General features: G+C 41.5%; 1 protein-coding gene across 2 annotated transcripts in view; it reads right to left on the bottom strand.

Annotated features, from left to right (window-relative positions):
* Nucleotides 1-13,570, bottom strand: part of LOC143024688 (uncharacterized) — a 42,597-nt gene extending 29,027 nt beyond the window's left edge. For both annotated transcript variants that reach the window (XM_076183689.1, XM_076183690.1), the window contains exon 1: nt 12,050-13,570. In XM_076183689.1, the coding sequence (XP_076039804.1) occupies nt 12,050-12,389 (340 nt within the window). In that variant the 5' untranslated portion in view covers nt 12,390-13,570. The remainder of the gene's footprint in view (nt 1-12,049) is intronic.
* Between the last annotated feature and the right edge of the window lie 749 nt (nt 13,571-14,319).

Below are 14,319 nucleotides of genomic sequence, written 5' to 3'. Positions count from 1 at the left end.
ACATAGTGTCCAGGTGTGACGTGGAGTTTGTGTGTGGCAATATATATACACGTGACGTGACGCATTTGACCCCGTCTCCATGACGTACCTAATCACGTGACGATAATGGATCTAGTCACGTGGTACCGTGACGTCACATACAATGACGTCACATGGTAGTGACGTTACGTGATGCTGTGACGTCACATGCCTCCCACAGTGTGACGTATTACAGGAACAGGGCTACGTCATTGTGTACCGTAAACGCTGGTAGATAACGATAATATGGACAAAAGTAATAATTACAATTGAAATAATGATAATAACTTTATGGGAAATATCATGGCAGTAATAAATCATTACTATCACGATATTATTACCATTACTATTACCATCATTGTACTATTCTTTTCAAATATTACTGCAACTATTATTATTTTCATTAAGATTATAATCATGATTACAAAGCGAAAATCATAGTCATAATTGTTGTGATTAAAAGTACAAATATAATCATACTCATAACCGTAATCATAGTTATAATTACTACTATCATAATTACAACTGTATATAATTGTGATTGAGCTGTAGTTTTAATTATAATTGTATTGGAAATAAACGCGAATGTCAAACTGACACAAACACTTGTCGGAAGACTAGCCTGTATAATTATATTCGTAATTGTGACGTAGTATTATTAATATCATTGTTACTGTAAATAAAACTATTGCTATGCTTATTATCATATTGTAAATATCATTATCAATATAGTTATCGTAGTTCATTGTATTCAAAATGTCATTATTGTAATTATTAATCATTATAATCATTCTCACTATTGTTTCATCTTACAATCGGATTTATTAGTGTTGCTGTTATTTATGGTCATATCTATATTGTTGTTACTATTATTATTGTAATTATTATTATTATTATTATTATTATTATTATTATTATTATTATTATTATTATTATTATTATTATTATTATTATTATTATTATTATTATTATTATTATTCCTATAATTATTCAAATTATTATTGTTGTTGTTTTTATTGCTATTATCATTATTATATAATTATCACTACCATATACTTATATTACTATCATTATGATTATTATTATAATCATTACCATTAGTTTGTAATTATTATTATCACTATCATTGTGATTATTAGTTTTAGTATCGTGTACTGTTATCATTCTTTTTATTATCATCATTGCTATGATTAAAATAGCCCACCGGCATACAAGGCATTGGATCTTTTGGCACGCATGGGAGTTGGGGGCGGGGCACGGCTGAATAAAATCACCTGCCGGCAGACAAAACTGTCAGCAGCCTACAGGTCCCCAGGGGGCCATGGTGACACACCGGGGCCCGTGGCGATCCCCAGGGGGCTATGGTGACACACAGGGGGCCATGGTGACACACAGGGGGGTCATAACAAGGATTTAGAGAAGACTGCTGTTACAAATTATGTATCTTTGTTTAATGTGAGAAATATGAATATAGATGATCAAATAAATTTCAACCCTGGTAGAAGAAATATAAGATGATTATGGTTGTCAACTTTGTGAAAAAGCAAAGGGTTTATCTTTATTATCATTGTCCTTATTATTATTATCATTATTACTATTATTATTATTATTATTACTGTTACTATTATTATTACTATTATTATTTTTATTATTATTATTATTACTATTATTATTATTATTATTACTATCATTATTTTTTATTTATTTATTTCATTTCATTTTATTTATTTATTTTTCACGGGGTGGGGTTTAGGAGAAAAACGAAGGGGAACCATACAAATGATGAAAATTCATAAAAAGGTGGAGTAGGAATGGCTTGAAGGAGGATGAGAAGCATTGGACTAGAGTATGTGTTGAAGGGCCAATTTCCTCGCCTCAACGGAACGCGATGACGACACAAAATTTGGTGCCACGGTTAGCCCCCTTCCCATGGTGGCGCACTTAAAAGGTTTTCTTCTGGTGAGCGTCAGGTAGTTCTATTTATCTAGAAGGACATGTGCAAGCTACGCCCCTGCATGATGCAGTACAAGACGATGTATGAATTTGATTACGTTTTCTATTGAGAAACTGTCTCCTCCCCCGTTTTCTGTTGCCAATAATCTCAGCCTGTGTTTGGTCACAAGCAACTCTGCAATGGCCAAACGCGACAAAGATTGCAAGAGAGGCGAATTTGCGATCAAAATTTTCGAAGAACTCTTGTCATACGCGTTTGACGAAGAAATCAACTTCCTCGGCGATGTAAGCTTAAGCTCTTCGACGTGTAACTTTCTCTGAATTTATGTTGTCAAACAGCTTTATTGACAAGCCCCCCCCCTCCTCGTTTTCGGGACACAGCGGGCGACTGAGGAGGAAGAGGAGGAGGAGGAGGAAGGGAGGAGGAAGACGAGGAGGAAGAGGGCGAGGAGGTGGCCAAATGCACAATACACAATAAATCGCGGTAAATGTTAACCTTGCTGCTGACCGTGTTTAAGTGCCAAACATTAGCTTGGCAATTACCTGCAATAAAGTGTATGTCTGTAATGAACCAAGATACCCATCGCGCCGCCACTTAACCGCCTCTTAACCTCCACTTAACCGCCTTTCAAGAAAGAACCAAAGGTGGAAGGGGTGAGAACCGCCGAACGTCCAAAGTGAGTTTGGTGGTCCATACTACGGAGGAACCCCCGACTCGCTTTGCTTTCCTTCGCCTCGCTTCGCCTCGCCTCGCCTCCAGCCTCCGGTTCGATCCCAGGACCCAACAGAACCCGCCTAATACGCGAGGCAACGGGATATTGAGCCCCCTACGGCCAAGGTTCCTTTGAGATGAATAAAATCGTCTGGCGGCAGCCAGAATAGAATCTTGTATACATCAACAGAAAGTTCATTCTTCGTCAACACACGCACACACACACACACACACGCACACACACACATACACACACACACACACACACACACACACACACACACACACATACACACACACACAGACAATCAGCCTTCGTTGAGACCAGACTGGGATCTAGTTAGTACAGACTTATATCACAAGCTTCACGAAATCCTACATTTTTGTCTAAATAAAAGTTATACACATGTACATGAATATATATACTTCCTCTGGTAAAGGGATGCTGGATTTTTATTCTTCTCTTTCATTTTACTTTTTCTTCTCCACATGTGTTTGTCCCGTCAATGCCTCAGAGCTTTCGGACAACAAGACAAGAATGAAGAAGAAATGCCAAATCCCCTCTAGATCATCTCTACGAGTCCGGAGTCTTGAACTCGGGAAGTGTCTTTGTATGACCTCCAGACATCCTACACCGGCAGGCCGGACATAAGAACCCAAGAATGGATGAGGCTGCAAGAGACCATAAATCCTACAGTAGAGAGTTCCGTGTCCGTTGCCACCTATCATCCCCCATCCAGCTTGGATTTGTCGACCCCGAGATCTGATAATGGTTTTCTGAGAGGAACTGTCCCGTGTTGGGGTTGAGTAGATGGTTGATAGATCACAGGATCTGCTGTCAGCCGGACGAAATGCCAACCCGAACGTTTAGGATCCGATTTCACGATCTTTTGGTTAAATGGGATTATCAGATGGCAGACCGCTATCCCTTCCTCCCTCCTCAACCTCCAGAAGGAGGACGGTACCACACTCTCTGGAGCTTCTGAAGGATCGTCCTCGATTCGCACAAGGGGAGGAGGAAGGGCAGGGGTGAAGGACAAGAGTGGAGCAGGTGGTCTGCTCGACGTGGTATTAGTAGTAGTAGTAATAGCAGTAATAGTAGTAGTACCAGTAGTAGTAGTAGTAATAGTAGCAGCAGTGAGAGGAGGAGAACGAGGACGAAAACAAGGACGAAGATGAAGATCTCGAGGACAAGAGGAGATGAGGACGAGGACGGAGACGAAGACGAGGAGGAGGCCAAGGAGGACCTGGAAGACAAGAGAGGAGAAGGAGAAGGAAGAGTTCTTGTCCGTCGATCTCCGGACAGCCTCCACGTCTTGTGTTAGGAAATCGTCGTTCTCATACAGGAGAGGTCTCGGTTGGAATCGAGAAGTGTGGTTTCTTTTTCGTCCTTTTCCTTCTTTTCTCCTCCTTCATCTTCTTCAGTTCTTGAGTACCCTATTGAGGGAATAGCTGACTTTCCCGTTCAGCTTTGGCTCCAGAGAAAACCAAATCCAGTCTCAGGATGACAGTACCTTCAAGTCCAGGAGGATCTGAAGATGTAATTCATTAAGATTCCATTGGGAGAACCTCATGGATAATACATGTGCTTGGCATTCTTGATGGTCCCTGAAGAACTGTGGGATATTTGTGTGCGTGTATGTGTACCACAAAAGCCAGAGTGAAAAATAGAGAGAACGTCATGATAACAAAAGTATACCACTAGTTGGCCTAGTTCTCCGTTTTGACGAACTCAAAGTACTTGGGACTCTTGAAGGCCCTGAAGAACTATGGGACAAACGTGAAACCCGTCCAAGATTGAGGTGATGCGTGAGATACTGAAGAATGTAGAGATGAGTCACGCTGCCAGGCTGGCTGAGGACTTGGACCAATACAGTGGCCTAAAACGGTGTTGCCCACAGGAAATACACATGTTTTTTACATGACTTTATAATGAAAATAACGTGGTAATAAAGACCAATTCCTGTGAAAAAAAATTCAAAAATTCTTACATATAAATGTATGTATGAAGGGGTCCCCTGAATATGTAAATCTATGTAAGAGATGTATAAAGCTTGAAAAGTCGAAGAACAGTTGCCCAGCGCTCTCATGGTCAGGGTTAAGTAGAATTATGCCAGGGGGATCTTTGAGGATGTCGATTGAAGCTGGTTCAGTGCGAAGGCCCTTAGACCTTCTCACCAAGCTTCAAAGAAACTTATTTCCAATTCCGCGACCCAGGTGAGCGTTATCCGAACAGTTGATGGACAATTAGTGTCAGGCATTGATGGGGTTGGATCTCGCCGGGCCTATTACTTTGATGAGTTGTACATGGCTGATCATCCAAATAGCTAGCTTCCCCTCGCCCCGGGTTGGTGATCGGGTGACGGCTGCAAAGCCGTCGACAGAAAAAATAAAAAAGACTCTGCCCTCTCTGAGTAAAGATCGAGAGGTTCTAATTCGAAAGTTAGCAAGGCAGCTGGTATCTGTAGCGTCAGCATGGCGTTGCTGACAACCCAAGGCGAGGCTATGATTTGTGGGTTGCATGCGAAGCTTTCTACCGTGGCTAGTTTAGTACCTTTCCCATTTGACTGAAAAAAGGGTCGGTCGTCACATGTGTTGCTGACACGGGTTCGTTCACATCTGCTGAAGTTCTTCAGGAGCCTGAAGAGTCTGGCGATTACGTCCAGTAAGTCAACAACCAATCCGATCCAAGCGCTCCGTGTTTTCTTGAAGCGCCAACGTTTCAATAGCGTTTACTTGGATCCTAAATTGACCTCAAGAAGGCGTTTGACTTTGGATCGTGACGTCTTGTGGAACCTTCAGCGGGTCCGTGGGACTCCTGTGAGGACTATGGACCTGATGTCTGGAACACACTCAACTTGTCTTCTGTTAACCTGGGAGTTAGGTTGAAGTGAACCCTTGCCCCAGCTCTTCACAATCCCTCCAATGGACTGAGTATAATGCAGAGTTGTCGATCAATACCATTGCATTCATTGACAACGCTAAGGTCACCGACCTCGTCTTTGCTGTGCTCTCTCCGGACTCCCTGGAGGGTCTGGATGTCACTGCACAGGAGAGCTAGACCGCTTGGACTCCAGGTCTCCTGGGCTAAGACCATGGTCCAGGCGTCTGGGGCTTCCTGGATGGGGACGTTCACTATGTGTAAGCATGTGCTGAGGACATGTGGTGTAACGCATAGCTGTGGTGAGTCACGTCAGGATGTCATTTGCAGGACTGGCATGGCCCATGGTGGGGTGGACTCAACCAGATTATATAACTCCATACATACGTAGATGATATACATACATATAACTGTTGTATGATATGGTATATATATATATATATATATATATGTATATAAACACACACGTGTGTTGTGAGTATGTGTGTGTGCGAGCATGCGTGTGTACACATATGTATATATCACACAGAAAATTTGTCTAAAAGTCATATCAGGTATGTTGAAGTCCAATTAGTACTGACCCGTGGGAGACCCTAATCTACTTATTTATTTATAATTCTTCTTTCATTCCTTTAAGCTCTCTCTTAGGGCGTAATGACAAGATTTTGTTATGCCCTGTAGGTGTCCAACCCATACCTTTATTCCGCGAGGATTCGAACTCAGGACACAACCGAAGAAGAAAGCGCCCTCTGCCGTAGAAAGCTCCAATAACATTCGCTCTCGCTGACGTGGAACAATATATATATATATATATATATATATATATATATATATATATACATATATATATATATATGTATGTATGTATGTACACACATACATATAGATGTACATATACACACATTCATATACACATACATGTATATAAAATAATGTACATATACAACATAGATACATATGCATGAAACGGATATATATGTAATATGATATATACATTTACATATCATTTTACATATACATAGAGTCTAAGTATGCTCATACATGTGTCTGTAAATGTACGTATACATGTATAGTCCCCTAGATAGATATGCATATATATACATATACTGTATATATATATATATATATATATATATATATATATCTATATGTATATGCATATATATATATATATATATATATTCATATATGCACAAACACACAAATATACATGTGAAATTTACCTACACATCAACACAGTTATAGGTGGATATGAATATACAAACGTAAATACACACAAGTGTTTATATATATATATATATATATATATATATATATATATATATATATATATATATATACAGTATATGTATGTATGCATGGATGCATTATGTACATAAACAGATACACACTTGTTATGCTTGTACATATGTATCTACATATGCATTAAACAAGCATCTGTAAATAAGTGTTTACAAATATGTAGTATATATATATATATATATACATATATATATATATAAGCATGTGTGTGTGTAGTCATATCTATATATAAACGTTTGTTTTGGCACTAGCACGCTGAACCAATGTCGCTACGCATGTAATTTTGATCAATTTCCCTTTTGCACTTCATCTCCAAATGTGTCGGAATTCGTCAGTTCACCACCTGCAGGTCGAAAAAGTTGGTCATGATGGCCTGATATATAACCATCTATAACCCTTGTTGCCATGGTAACAAGAGCAATCCACCTGTCTCGCCAGAACATCATCTCAATTCCATGAGACGCCTTCAATTACCATATGTGTCAGATTTCCCCCTTAAGGTACATTTTGCTCGGTACGATAATCGCTCAACGATTATCGTTCATGGCTCAACGATCATCGTCCAACGATTGTCTAGAGCCATCTGTGTCAGAGACATCGCTGAAGGTACATTTTGCTCGGTGCGATGATCGCTCAACGATGATCGTTCGTGGGTCATTGGTGATCGCTAAACGATTATCAAGAGCACTCATTCTTTGTTTTTGAATGACGGGGCTGTTTTGATTCGAGCTGCAAAGTACAAAGTTGATTTTTTTAAGCGAGCCTACAGCCAACGCGCTTACCCAAATAGGATGCCAGGTAGTAGGATGCGCGTCACCCGCCATTGGATGTGCTAGTAGCAGCATAATAATCCCACCGAGCCAAAAACTAGCGACTCTAGCGGCCGTCGGTCGAAGCAAAAGAGCCCCTATCATTTAAAAAAAACAAAGAATTAGTGCTCTCGATGATCGTTTGACGATGAACGATAATCACAACGAGTAAAACATACTTTTAAGTTTGGGCTCCGTCTGAGGCCGCACTCCGATCCCAGGGCGCGGTTCTCGCGTGTTAGCGTCGTGGGCGACCAAAGCTGGAGTGCCGCCTTCGCTGCCTCGTCCTCGAATACACGAAAGTCCGAAAATGCTAAACGTTCTGTAACACATCGGCTGTCAGCTTGACTTTCGACATGGCACGGGAAATCACCACTTTGTCAAACTGTCAGCTATGTAATTACACATGATATATGTGTGTATATATATATGTATATATATATATATATATATATATATATATATACATATGTATATATATATGTATATATATATATATATATATATATATATATATGTGTGTGTGTGTGTGTGTGTGTGTGTGTGTGTGTGTTTATGTATGTATATTTATGTGTATATGTGCATATACGAGTATATATACATAGTATCTAGCCTTATAAACCCGTCAAGCGAAGAATTGTCAGAAGACCAGGGAGAATTCTTAAAATTGGTTGTTATCCATCCTCTTATGCCTTCATACAATCAAGTGAACAAGTGGACAGAATTGGCCATTCTTTATGAAGATCTCTGAAAGCTGGAGGAAGAAGGGTCGAATTTCGATCATCCCGGACTAAGAGGAACAAAGATGGAAGCACAAAATCCTGTCAACGCGAGAGGAGGGGACTTCTTTCACATAGACTGAAGGAAGCTGTGAGGAGATCATGGCTCGAGACCTAGATATGGACCAAAAGGTCTCCTGTCGGCATGCTCTGCCTTTGTAATCCTTTGAGAATGGAAAATTAATCATCAGAAAAAACAAATCGTCGCGCTGTGTGGTTTGAGATAGAAAGGCTTATTTCCAAAATGGCAGAGAAATCGTACAACACCGGTCGAAATTTTAAGAAAATATCACGTGATCCAATTGAACCTTTGAAGAACATGTTGAATAAGCTCATCATTGGACACCACTCCCTTGTTTTTGTTTTTCACGGGACTGTTAAAACCCACAGAAATATATCATTAAATAATTAGATAGCATGTTGAAAAGAAGGCAATCCACTAAGACCCATCATTTCACAAATCACTACCCATTCATATAATGTTGCTGACAAGCTTCATAGTATAATCTCTCTCTGCATACCCAACACCTACTCCCTTTGATCAATAGATGAATTGATAGACTTAGAATGAATAAACCTAACGGCTTCATAGCCTCATTGGACGCGGTCAATTTGTTCACCAACGTCCCAACACCAGAACAATCGAAATCATTCCGAATTAATATATACAATCACCCTGATCTCGCAACACCCATTCCAAGAAACATAGTAGAAGAAGTGCTACAAAATCTGCACGATCGAAGGTTCCCTTCAGATGTCCTGAAGGAAACCTAAATGCCTGGAATGATTGTATTGCGATGGAATCTCTCCTCCGGTTCCTCTTCGTCCAAGCCTATAAGTCGGCAGTAGAGAAAACCATCATTTCAAAATATTAAGGCAAAACCCTCAGTTGTATTGCAGATACATAGATGATATATTTGCACACATTCTTTCGACCTCCTAGAAACTTTTAAGATCGTGGTTACAAAGAGAATTTAGGTTCATCATTCACAATAGAGAAGAACGTTGGTGGTAAACTTATTTTTTATATTCTTGTGAATTCTAATTCAGGTGAGCTTGCCACCAGTGTGCACCGTAAACCCCCCCAACAAGGACAAAGGTATGAATAAGTTACATTAATAGGTTCCTTAAAGAGTGATCGTCTTATCAAGCCCTGCATGAAGAGTTGAAATGCATTCCCCAAATTTTAGTCAAGAAAGGTTATTCAAATAATGGTTTTGATGACATCGCTAGTAAGATGATGGATAAGCTCCTTTGTAATGAAAGCTCCCCCAAGTCCATTTAAATATTTAATACTGAAACACCTGCACAGAGTCTTTAGAAAATCAAAATCAGAGTCATTGTCAAAGGAAATGCAAAAGCAACTAAAGAGAATGAGGAAATAAGGTTATTCTGTTATTGCAACAACCCCTAATCCTGCTCCTTAGTCGCGAAGAACAAATTGTTTAGACTCTCTAAGACTACATCTAGGACAAATGTACTGCACGAATTTCGTTGTAATACCAGAGGTCTGCGCGTCTCGTAATAGCACATATATAGATCATACTAGATATAGTCTTAGCCGGCGTTTAACGATGCATGCACAAAATGGAGCAATAAAACAACATATGAAATAACACCACGAAAAAGACATCATCAGAAAAAAGTTAATGAAAAACACGATTGTAATTGCTGGCAGCGGGTCTTTCCGGAGATTACAATTATCAGAAGTATTATCAATTCCGAGGAAATTCCACATCAGTGACTATACAACCTAATATGGCATCTACGATCTCTTTATTTAGTTACCCAATGCGCGTGAGTGTGGAGAGGTCACCACTACTATCCACCATCCAGCTGGGTACCCACCCACCACCCGCCCACTCCCGCCTGACCTTATTAACACCACCAACTATGGGGTCATCCTGAAGGCACTTAAGGTCAGCAAAGAACCTAAGAAAGTACCCTCCGTCGTATTCGAACGGTGTTATTCTGGCAGAAAGTGTGTTGTTTATAATTATCATTCGTTACTATTTTGTAACTTATTGTTACTGATGTAATTCATGAAGATGTTCCCTTCAGGACGAAACGTCGAAATAATATACGACTACATTATGTGATCTGGGTAGAGCATTAGAAATTTTAAGGAAGAAAATTGATGACTGCAATAGTATTATCATATTTAAATTTACGTGCATATATATATTCATATATATATATATATATATATATATGTATGTATATAATTATATATATATATATATATATATATGTATATATATATGTATATATATATATATATATATAAATGTATATGTATGTATATATATATATATATATATATATATATGTATATGCGTATATGTGTATATGTATATATATATATATATAATATATATATATATATGTATATATTCGTATGTATATTATATATATGTATATATATTTATATATGTATATATTCGTATGTATATTATATATGTATATATATATATATATATAGATAGATAGATATTGTCTATGTGCACACCAAAAGGATTTTCCTTTTCATCAGGGGTATGGGTGGCCTAGTCCAAACATAAACCCATCTTGCATCCATACAATACCCATTCATCACTTCCCTCATCTTAGATCCTCGTGAGTCATCCACGTTACCCGCCACGTGATTCCGTTTGGGTCAAAAGCAATGCAACAAATGACAGCGCTCCAACATCAGACCCTATGAGCCGGAGGTATGTGTAAATATATATATTGTATTTGTATATATATATATATATATATATATATATATATATATATATATATATATATATATATATATATATATATATATATATATATATCTACATATATACACATACATACATACATATATATATATATATATATATATATATATATATATATATATTATGTACATACATACATACATACATACATATATATATATATATATATATATATATATATATGCATGCGTACATAAATTTGCATTCGCGCTAATCTAGTGATGTCAAGGTATGGTATACGAGTAACAGCTGTTTATCTAAATGCAGATAACTGTATGGCATTTCATACTTTTCTTTTCAATTTACAAAATTTTCGGCTCAGCGTAGAAAGACACAAAAATTATGTTTCATTTTTAGCACAATGACAGGAGAGAACCTCTCAAAAACTTGAAGTTCAAAACTCATATGTGTATATGACTCACAAACAGGAACCAAATGATGACGTAGTGTTGTGTTGTTGTAGGTCGCTCGTATTAAGATATAGATGAGCAGATGAATGAATGAGTGAATGAATGTGTATGAAAATCCCTTATCATGAATACCCACCAAATTTGTATTGGAGTAATAGAAAAAGAAACTGCATTGGGTCGAGGCAGTTCGGACATTTCCTCGAATTCGTTTTTGCAGGCGTCTGACAATTTCAATAATTTTTTGTTGGGCCCCCACCCTTCCCGAAGGAGGCTGATACGTCACCATATTACCCCTCAGTCCCCGCCCTTTACCCTAAGGTCCTCCGTCTGTCTCTTTACCCTAAGGTCCTGTTCCTCCTTTTACCTATCCCGGATAGGCGCCCACTAGTCCACCCAACCGATCTCCACCGAACTCACCTGGGGCGTAATAAGGGAGTGCTGGAGGTAGAGCCGTCATGTTAGCGTCCTTTTGCTGGAGGTGTGGCTGGAGATGCTGATGGTGGTGTTGGTGATGGTGGTGAACGGAAGGAGGAAGCCCGTGAGGGTGATGGAGGGCCGGCGGAGCCAGAGGTTGCGATTGGTGGAGATGAGGTGGGTAATGGGCGAGAGATGATGGAGAAGAAGGAGATGACGAGGAGGGGATGGGGGCTATGGAAGAGGACGGGGAGGAGGAGGAGGACGAGGAGGAAGAGGAGGAGGATGGGGGGACGGCAGAGAACGCGGTGGGGTGGTATATCCCCCCACTTGGTATCAACATTAGATGGATGGGGGGATGGAAGAGGAGGGGGTGGGGGTTAGCGACCGGTTGTAGGCGATGGTTATGGGAACGGGGTTGTGGGTTGTTGGGGGAGCTTGCGGGGTTGTAGGTGTCAGGCGACGGTGGTTGTGGTAGGTTGGCGTCGGCGACAGTGGTTGTGGTGGTTGGCGCCAGAGAGCGTGGTTCACAGTGCTATAAGGCTGTGCTTTGCTTTCCGGGCAAGGGTGATTCGACGATAACGGCGGCGGCGGCGCCGATTCGCTCGGTCTCTCTCGACCGCCGTCCGTCCGGCGGGAGTCGAGAACCTGCGGCTGCGGCGGCGGCGGCGGCGGTGTGCGGACGAGTTGACTGTGCCGGAAAATTGATCGATCGTCGATAACGATCTCAGTCGTCCGTGGATGGAGGGCGGGGTGGGGGTGGGGTGGGGTTGTGGACTCGGGGGAGAGGGAAAGGGAGAGAAGATGGAGTAGTAGGGAGACAGAAGGGGGGATATGGAAGGGTTTTTTTTTATAGTGGGGGGAAGGGGGGAGGTGAATTGGATTCTACACACTGAGTTGGTGGCTCCTTGCAGGACTTCGTCACCAAAAGGTCTCCTCTTGTTCTTCTTTTCCTCGCTTATGATAACCACCTCTCCTCTCTTCCTCTCCGTCTTCCCATCCCTCCTTCCTCTTGCTCTCCACTACTCGAACGAGAGCGTCGTCCTCGCCGTGGCTCGTACTTGGAGGACGAGCCAGGAGGGTCGAAGTGGGACTTCACGACGACGACGACTAAGACAACTCAGGTCCTCCGAGTCAAAGTCTGTAAACCGGAGACACAACGGAACATCACTCTTTTTTTTTTATATATTTTTTTCCTTTTTCTTCAAGAAATCCTCCCGAAAATCGTGAGCACTCTCCTCCTCGCGCTCCCGAAGTCCGCTGACTCGATCTCGACTTCGCCTCACTAAGATAATCCTCTCCGATCCTCTTGTCTCTTTCGCAAAGGAACTTCCGCTCGCAACTACATGGTTCGAACACACAATCGCCACGTACGTCACTGTGGAATTTTGTCGGACACAGAGAAAGAGAGAGAGAGAGAGAGTGAGAGAGCAAGCGTTTCCAACCTCGACAGTCGAGAACACCAGAGGAGCTCGTCCGGCGGAGTCCAGACGCACCTGCGAGTAACTGATGACTACACCTGCGTAAAGTATACACTGCCTACCTAACCTGACTACCTTCGCCACCTGCTGGCCGTGCGGTCCAAAACCGCATAGAAAAACAAAGCAACTCTCGATCTTATTGGCCCGCACCGACAGGTAAACCTCAGGCTCTCGGCCATTGGTGGAGGGGCGGAGCCGGACGCGCGCCCAGGGGGAGACCTGATTGGCCGATAGCATCAGTGGGCGGGGTTCATGGGAGCGGGGCGCGCAGGATGTAAACCTGATTGGTTCACGTGACAAAGCAAGGTGTGACTTGGAAGTGGCGGGAAGTGGTCACATTGTCCTGTGTCACAGTCCAAGCGTCGAGTAGTCCCTGTCACAACAACACAACGTTAAGCCCTGGGCGGATAACTCCCCGTCTCTCTTCCATCTCTTGCTCCTCAACCACGGTTGGACCTTGGGCCCTTCCCTGCTGACGTGGTGGCCCCCTGGGGGACATTCCCTTACGGGGGAGGAGGGTTTTTGGCACTCCGGTGGACGTGCCTACCTAGGTGGCCTCGCCCAGTGGCCCTGCCGCCCTCCGGTGGCCTCATAGGGCCCTCCAGTGGCCTTAAATGGCCCTTCGGTGGCCCCATAGGACAATCGAAGAACTTGGATGTTTGGGCACGCTGATGTCATCGTCTCCTGTTTGGTTCTCGGCTGGTGACAACTGAATGTACTTGAGCGTTGCAAGTACACACACACACACACACACACACACACACACACACACACACACACACACACACACAC

Source organism: Oratosquilla oratoria, chromosome 4 (genome assembly GCF_046742065.1).
Source record: "Oratosquilla oratoria isolate Oo_2021 chromosome 4, ASM4674206v1, whole genome shotgun sequence".
NCBI classification, from domain to species: domain Eukaryota; kingdom Metazoa; phylum Arthropoda; class Malacostraca; order Stomatopoda; family Squillidae; genus Oratosquilla; species Oratosquilla oratoria.
This window is presented reverse-complemented; position numbering and strand designations above follow the sequence as displayed.